Here is a 9078-nt window from a genome sequence, read left to right on the forward strand (position 1 = left end):
CATTTTCGATCTTGCTCAATCAATCTTCATTTCAAACTGATGTAGAAGAGCTCTTGCTTCAATATGATTCTTTTTTTTTACTGTACTGAGTGATGGTTCATTCATCGGATTGAGCAAAAGGAGAGATTTGGCTACACTACTAGGGACTATTCAATGTTTGTCCTTCCATGTATGTGATAGCCCTTCAATAATTCTTAACGTTCAATTTAAATTTCATTGCAAAAAGAATCACGAAAAAGAGATTTGGCTAACATTGTCCCTCTGTGAAGTCCTTGTTCGAGTTCCAGTTTTTTAAACAAGCATGCACGTCGCCAACTTTCACACAAATCTGTCGGGCGTCTTGCATCTCTCACTCAGACTTGTCAAATAATTTTGCGTTTATGCCCTTAAAACCTTTGATCGGGAGAAGAATTGAAAAGACCCTAAACTTTGATCATTGGGTGTCAAATAAATTTGCTTTTATACCCCTAAAGCCTTTAGTCGAGAGAAGAATTGAAAATGCCTCTGAACTTTGATGATTAGATTGATTAAGTCGCTGAACTTCATTTCAAATCAAACAAGCACATGAACTATTATGAAGAGTAACCAATAACCCTAGGTCACATTTACCATCTAAAATTACTAATGCGGCATGATCGTACCGTTAAATAGATTATATTGAATTTTTATTATTAATAGTATTGCTGACATGGATTCAACTTGAAAAACCGATACATTTAAACCCCTTTACTTCATAAAATGGGTCAAAGAACCTCTCTTACAAGTGATAATGATTCAATAAAACCCTGTACATTCCAAAAATGATTCAAATGCAGACCGTAGAAAAAAGATTTCCTCTCTCTGTAGATTGTAGAAGGAACTCATCAACTCAAACAGAAAACAGACTTCCTCTCTTTGTGCACCACTCCAAGAGATGCTAAATGGATTTGGTATGAGTAAACATCAATCCGAATGCTTGATCTAAGAGACCAAATATGCATCCTCACTTCCTGCTCACCACCTTGATTCTACTCTTTACTCTTTAGAGACTAAAATCACTTTAGACTCAAAAAACCCTAGCTTTCTGAAATGTTTCTCATACTTTTGGACTATAATGAAAATTAAACCCTAAATCAAGTGGGTAGCCTTGACCAACAGTGAATTGGAAACCAGAATCTCTTCTCTCTGGAGATGACGACGGGAAGTGATGGTGCCGACCTGTAGGGGAGGTGCCCCCTAAGAGATGAGCTCATGTGATGTACAATTTGGAATTCTAGGGTTAGAATTAGATTTTGAGAGAAAATCGAAAAGGCCCTTAACTTTGATCTGAGTCAATTGAACCATTGAACTTTATTTTTGGGTCAAACAAACTCTTGAATTTTATTTTTGGGTCAAACAATCCCTTGAACTTTTGATGAATACCCTCGGTTAGTGTTGAGTCACATTTCACATTTTCCATGTCATTCCATATTTTCTAAATTTGTGTCATGACAATAAAATATGCCACATCAATGATTTTGGATGACAAATGCAATCCAAGGACTAATGATTGTTATTCATAATAGTTTAGGGTTTGCTCGACCTGAAATTAAATTCAAGACTCAATCAACTCAGTGATCAAAGGGTTTAACGTAAAAACATGATTCCTGTGTTGAGTTATCTGGAGAAAATTGGGATTGGCAGGCCTAAACTTGGTGAATTCGTGAAGAATTATCCATAAGTGCTGCACACAAGTGTAGTTGTTGAGCTTCTGCCTGTGGTGAAGTTTCTCCACGGGCTTGATGTTGAGAAGCAGGATATTGGATATGTGTTGCAGAAGTATCCTGAGCTTCTTGGGTTTAAGCTTGAGGGTACCATGAGTACCTCAGTTGCCTATTTTGTCAGCATCGGTGTTGGTCCTAGAGATATTGGACCTATGGTCACACAGTATCCATATTTTCTGGGAATGAGAGTTGGGACTACAATTAAGCCGCTCATTGATTATCTGGTTTCTTTGGGTTTGCCAAAGAAGATTTTAGATAGGACGTTGGAGAAGCGATCATATACACTCGGGTATGACCTTGAAGAGACGGTTAAACCAAACGTGGATTGTTTGATTAGCTTTGGGATTAAAAAGGAGGTGCTTCCTTCTGTTATAGGTCAATATCCACAGATTCTTGGGTTGCCCTTGAAAGCCAAGATGTCTTCGCAGCAGTACTTTTTCAGTTTTAAGCTCAAAATTGATCCTGATGGATTTGCTCAAGTGGTAGAGAAGATGCCACAAATTGTTAGCCTTCATCAACATGTAATTATGAAACCTGTTGAGTTCCTTTTGGGCCGAGGAATATCATCTGAGGATGTGGCTAAGATGGTTGAAAAATGTCCACAGTTGGTTGCTCTGCAAGTTGGACTCATGAAAAATAGTTATTACTTCTATAAGAGTGAGATGGGGAGGCCAATAAAAGAGCTGGTGGAGTTTCCTCAGTATTTTACTTATAGCTTGGAATCCAGGATCGAGCCACGGTGTCAAAGGTTACAGAGCAAGGGGATTAGATGTTCATTGAACTGGTTCCTCAACTGTAGTGACCAGAGATTTGAAGAGAGACTGCAGGGTGATTATATTGAGTCCGAGGGTGTGGGTCCTTCATTTTCTATGGGTGGGAAGTTAGAGCTACCTAGGAGTGAGTTTTTGTCAGATGAGGAAGATGATAGTGATGATGAAGTGCTTTACAGACTCACTGTTTCTCTTTAGTCAAACTTTTGTTCTGTCTCATCTATGAATCAAAGACCGATGAAATTATTTTGTTCGCATACTCAACAATTCTTTTTTCCTTAAATAATGGTTTTGTGTTATGTTAACAAATTTGCTATTTGTTAATGGATCTATTAGTGGCTTAGGTACCTATAAGTAGATTTTATTGTTGTGGCTATTTTTGCTCTTGGTTAATTGTGATTTTGTAAACAAAATTGTTGCCTTTTTAAACTTTTTGCAGAACTGTGTGATTCTAAAGGTTGGATTTTCTGTTAATCATTTTTTGGAGTCTGCAGTGTTTTCAATTGCAAACTACACAGCTTTGCACGGAAAGCTTTAGTCACTTTTTTTGGTTCCTTAAGTGATACTTTTTTGATTTGTTATCTTCCAGGTATTCACAAATTAAGTCTTCTTTGTTACTTGGTAATTATGACCTATAAAGCTAGCCGGAAATTCTTGTTATGTGGCTCTTGAGTACATCATTGTTGTTATTATCCGAGTATCTTCTGTAGAAAATTGATTGTGGGGATTTTTGGGTCGCTACTTGTTTCTCCTGGTGAAATGCCAGTGCGTAGATGCTATTTTCTCGGTTGCTAACTACACAGCTTTTCTATGTAGGTTTTACAAGCACTTTTGAGTGTTTGTTCCCTTGATCTAGTTTATGCGGTGTGTTGTGTTTGAAGTTTGTTCATACATGCATGCATAGCTTTTTATAGGTCAGCCCTGGAGGAGATGGGTTGACGGCTAGGTCTGGTTGGAGAATCTGAAGTGAGATCAAGAATCTGTGAATGCCATCTCTAGTCTGTCAAAAGTTGAAAGCTTTTATGGCAGCTTTCAATTTTTAGCTGTTTTTAGTTCATCTGCTTGCAATGTTAATTATATTGGCAAATCTTTCTGATTTCCGTAGCCTGTTCTCTATTCTTTGCAGCTAATTTATATAAGAAAGAAATAATGGAGTGATGCATGCCCCGCTGTCCCTACAAAACAGAAGAAGACTTTTATGACTGCTTTGAACTGTTTTTCTTTTGTGTTGGAGTCACTTAAATTTGGATTTGAATTAGTATAAACTTGGGTTGGGGGGTCTATTTCCTCTAATATCAATCAAGTTGCATGTGCATGTATCTATCTAGATTGATTGGCAGATTTCTTCTTCATTAGTATCTCTTTCTCATGAATATTGTACTTTTTCTGTTGGACTAGAAAAATGAAAATTCCAAGGGAACGAAAGAGCGAAAAAGGAAAGCGAGCTATCATGTCAACGTAGTGGGAGCATGAATTGTGCCTCCACTATTGGTAAGTTTCTGCAATTGGAGAACAACCATGTCAGCACTTCCTCCTCATCTTGGTGGTTTATAATAGATATATAAGATAATAATTTGAGAGAGTTGATATTGGTTTTTAATCTCATTTTGTGGTCAATATGTTCCTAAATAATACAAAAATTGCTTCCTAGAATTAATAGACACCTACGCCTAGTTTGGTTAGTGGTGAGAATGAAACGGAAATGGGAATAGGAATGAGAATAGGAATTCCAACAATTCCTACATTTGGTTGCTCAAGGAATTGTAACAGGAATTTTGTGTCCAATGTTTGGTATGTAAGGAATTCATGGAGGAATGGAATGAGAATAATTGATAAATGACTATATTACCCCTTTAACGAAATGAAGTATTTTGACAAATTTACATAATATAAACTGAAATATATTTAACATAATTAAAAGGAAACTGAATGGTCAAGATCTCTTATGTAAGGGTAATTATGTAAATTCATTTGTCAAGATGATTCTGGGCAGGAACGAAACTTCAAGTTACTAGGGGAGAGTTGGGAACGTGATGTGCAAAGTTCCATTCCAATGAAGACACAACAACCAAACACGGGAATTGAGAGCAGGAACGGAATACATGGTTCCGTTCCAGCCGGAACCATGCAACCAAACTAGGCATTAGGGATAACTCTTTTATAACTTTTTTTTTAAAAGGGTATAAACCCTGATTTCCATTGATTGAACCAAACCACAATACCCACTGTACTGAACTTTAAACAAACCAGCGTTCAATACCAGATAGGTGAAGAAAATCACATAAAAAGAGTAATAGGTATGAAAATTGAGCTCAAGCCACAGACTAAGTAATACGAATCAGTCCTTCCAAACTGGCCTCAAATACTATGAATAACTTATATACCACATACAGGAGAGACAAAAAACCTATGCACATTTCTATCAAAAAAAAAAAAAACCATTATGCACATAAGTTAGTATTTTTTTTAATTATAGAAATATATATAAGTTAGAATATTAATTTAATGGTCCACACTCTCACTAAATACAGAGTAAGCCCAATAATAAATAGGATAACGATTGTGTGCTATCTTCTTCCTTTGAATTTTCTGCCTTCGATCGACGATTTCTATGACACGCCAGTTGACTTGGAATAAAGTTGTAGTCTTGCGTTACCCGCGAAGCCTCTCTCTCTCTCACCCACACACACACCCTCACACAAAAAACACAGACACACAATCATTCACCATTTCTTTGTATTGAACTCGGTCCTCACTCTCTTAGGACGTAGATTGACTTCTGCTATTCTGGATTGTTGTTTGTTTATTGGGTTTTTCAAGCTGTTGAAAGTTAAACCGCAAGACAGAAAGAGTGTGGAAGAAGTGCAGGGAAAAAAAGTCTGTACGTAAAACCCATTTAGTGGTTGAACAGGAAAGATTGAATTTTTTTTTCCTTGGTCATTAAAATCAAGAGAGAAAGTTTGTATCTTTTTCTCCGGTTCTTCTTCGCCTAAAGCCATGATCCAGATTGTCTGAAGAAACTCCGACATCAGTTAGAGAAGGATAAAGACAAGGAGACCTTTCATAGATGGGGATTTGTTGGGGTTCTCCAGCGGAAAGCCCAACAACTATCACCACTGATCATATCAGTACAGGTAATCTTCATCTGCAAAATTTCTTCTTATCCATTCTAATGTCTTTGATTTCTTTGCAGGGGTTTTGTTATTTTTCTTATGTTCTTTCCGAAATTGCTTTATTTTCTATACAAGTCTAGATTCATTTGGTTTGATTCCATATCATGAACTCTTTAGTTGCACTTTTACTATTACTTTGGCTTCTCTTTAGTTCTTTTTTGACTGTATTACTATTTATCTATCATTAGTAGACGCGTAATATAAGAGGCTTTGGACTACTTTGATGTGTCAATTGTCATTGTAATCCTCAACTATATCCGGTGGTGGTGATTCTCAATCTCAATGATGGGTCATTTTGTATTTCTTTGCTGTTTAATTAATATTGGCTTTCCTTTTTTTCAATTTCTAACATTCTAATTGTATGATTCAAACAGTGATATCCAACAAAACAAGCAATACAGCATCTTCTTTGGGCAGCACTAACATCTCTCGGAACAGCCTTTTCTCAGCTTCAAGCGGTGATGAGTCCTACCCAAATGGGCAGATTTTGCCCCACCCCAACTTGAGGGTTTTCAGCCTTTTGGAATTGAAGGCTGCAACCAAGAATTTCAGACCCGATACATTGCTTGGAGAAGGTGGTTTCGGCAAAGTATTCAAAGGCTGGCTCGATGAGAGGGAGAAGGGACAGGGAAGGAGTGGCAATGGAACTGTTATTGCTGTAAAAAAATTGAATTCTGAGAGCTTGCAGGGATTTGAGGAATGGCAGGTACTTCAACTCAACTTGAAAAGGAATTCAGCTTTCATTGGATGCATATTTGTTTAAAGAAGATTTAAGATATGTGCTTCATTTATGGTTTGATATTTTGTATCGTAGTTGAAAAACGTGGGATATCCAATTCTTAATAAAGGCACTTAGAGTCCATTTTAAAAAGTGGGAGGTGAGTTAGGATTCAGTCAGGATAGGAATGGAAATGGAACGAAGGGGCAGCTCATTTTCTGTGATTGTAAGTATAAAAATCCTGCCTAATTTAGCAGCCAAGTATATGATAATTGACAACGAAAAACTCTATTGTACGTGGAAATTGAAGCACTTAAAATCTCCACACGAGATGCTTTTTTAGCAACCCTAGATACTTACTCTCTCTCACATGTGCACACTAATAGTGTGTTTGGATTGAGAGATTTGAGGGGAAGGGAAGAGAAGGGAAAGGGAAGAGAAGGGAAAGGGAAGAGAATGGAAGGGAAAATACATTTCCCTCTCTCATGTTTGGATAGATAAAAAAAAGAAAAGAAAGAAAAGTAGTTTAATTTACTAGTTTATCCTTACTTTTTATGTTTAAGTGTTATGTTCAAGGGTAAAATAGGTTTTAAACTTATAAGTAAGTTAATTAGTAATCTCTTCCCTCCAAACGACTCCATTTTGGGAGGAAAGAATTTTGACAAAAATTTAATGAAATCTTCCAATTCCCCTCAAATCCCTCCCCTCAATTTTTTATAAATTATCCAAACAAGGGAATTGGAAGGAAACTCTCTTTCCCTTCTCTTCCCTCCCCTCCCCTCCAAATCCCTCAATCCAAACACACTCTAAAGGGACTGGCTTACTTCTCACAAGTTGTCGTCTGTCATATTACTTCCTTCTCTACGAGTTATGAACCAGTTACAAGTTCTTAACCAAATATTTTCCTTCCTGTGAAATTTATGGTTTACTGTTGGTGCAGTCAGAAGTAAATTTCCTGGGAAGGCTGTCTCACCCTAACCTCGTGAAATTGTTGGGATACTGCTGGGAAGAAAAGGAGCTTCTCCTTGTTTATGACTTTGTACAAAAGGGCAGCTTGGAAAACCATCTTTTTGGAAGTAAGAATTGATAGATTTTTTTGATTATTTAAAGAAAAAAGGTCATTGGGTTGTTAACATCTCTATTTGTGCAGGGGGTGCAGCTGTTCAGCCCCTTCCATGGGACATTCGGCTTAAAATTGCCATAGGAGCGGCTAAAGGCCTTGCGTTTCTGCATACATCCGAGAAGCAAGTGATTTACAGAGATTTTAAAGCCTCAAACATACTGCTTGATGGGGTAGAGTTCTTTGACCTATACATACTTGGCCATGACTTTAACTTACCTTCGATATTTATACATTTACTGTGTCAATTCACAGAAAAGGTTCCCCAAAGTGGGGTAAAGCTATATGTATTTGTTCTCTCTTTTATAAGATATCATTAGGGATGCATGAAGGTCCTAACTCATTCCAGTGACTAATTCTATTGCAGTCCTATAATGCCAAGATAGCAGACTTTGGCTTGGCAAAATTTGGTCCTTCGGACAGTCAATCACATGTGACAACCAGGGTTATGGGAACATATGGTTATGCTGCTCCTGAGTATGTTGCTACAGGTACTCCCCGTGATCCTTACTAGTTGGGGTGCTCATCTAGAGTCGGTTTTTAGAACTCTGAAACGACATTAATGTTTCTGATGCTTAAACAGGACATCTATATGTGAAGAGCGATGTATATGGTTTTGGTGTCGTTCTGGTTGAGATGCTGACAGGTTTGCGTGCACACGATACAAATAGGCCAAGTGGCAGACATAATCTGGCTGACTGGATCCAGCCATATTTATGTGACAAAAGAAAGTTGAAGAGTGTGATGGACTCTGGACTGGATGCCAAGTATCCCTCAAAAGCTGCTTTTCGAATGGCGCAACTTGCCCTGAATTGTCTTGGACCAGAACCCAAGCACCGGCCATCAATGAAAGAAGTGGTGGAAGCATTGGAACGGATTGAGGCAGCATATGAGAGACCACTAGAGCCTAGAAGCCATTCAGACCTTCCTACAAACCAGAGACACAGCCGGCAGCAGCCTTTGCAGCATCGTTCTGTGCTTCATCCGAGGCAGGGTGGAAACGGATATCCGCCCCGATTGAAGTAAAGCCTTGTGATGGGCAGCGATTGTGTTACTCTGTTGAAAACCCTGCATTGAGTTTTGGTGGTGTTATAAATGTCTAAGACCATGAATGTGGTAGTGGTTATTTTGGTAGGTTTCATTGAGCATCAGTTGAGAAAATTCGTTAGAATTGTTTGTACTTGTTTAAATTGAACCTTTTGCAACATAAATGAACAGATATTTATCGTAATCATTTCCATTTAGGATGGATAGTTGTTTCTTCTCAAGAAGAATGGATAGTTTCTTCTTACATTCTTTTTCCCTGCTATCTCATTCAATATATTCAATATAAATTTCTTTGTTCTTGTAGTACATTTTGTTTTGTGCCTAGAACTTCTTGAAAGGGCAAGAGCCGAGCAAGAATAAACCTGTGAAGTGTGAATGAACCTTTCAGAAAATTCTTGTAATCGTGTTCTATGGTCTTAAGAGAGTGAAAAATCCCATTAAAATTTCTTTTTTAAATCTCATCTCAATCATAGTTGAACACAATCTTTGTCTGCCATCACTTAGTTCG

At 37.6% G+C, this 9078-nt stretch overlaps 1 protein-coding gene and 1 pseudogene across 1 annotated transcript; both read left to right on the forward strand.

Annotated features, from left to right (window-relative positions):
* Window positions 1-1609: 1609 nt before the first annotated feature.
* Window positions 1610-2710, forward strand: LOC119979816 (annotated as a pseudogene).
* A 2384-nt stretch (window positions 2711-5094) lies between these two features.
* Window positions 5095-8816, forward strand: LOC120013770 (probable serine/threonine-protein kinase PIX13). Its single transcript, XM_038865705.1, has 6 exons — window positions 5095-5646; window positions 6060-6391; window positions 7344-7479; window positions 7554-7696; window positions 7891-8014; window positions 8107-8816. Exons 1-6 carry the CDS (start codon window positions 5580-5582, stop codon window positions 8547-8549), a joined length of 1245 nt encoding a protein of 414 aa, XP_038721633.1. The 5' UTR covers window positions 5095-5579; the 3' UTR covers window positions 8550-8816.
* The last annotated feature ends 262 nt before the right edge of the window (window positions 8817-9078 follow it).

The sequence above is a fragment of the Tripterygium wilfordii genome, chromosome 2, assembly GCF_013401445.1.
Source record: "Tripterygium wilfordii isolate XIE 37 chromosome 2, ASM1340144v1, whole genome shotgun sequence".
Lineage (NCBI taxonomy): Eukaryota > Viridiplantae > Streptophyta > Magnoliopsida > Celastrales > Celastraceae > Tripterygium > Tripterygium wilfordii.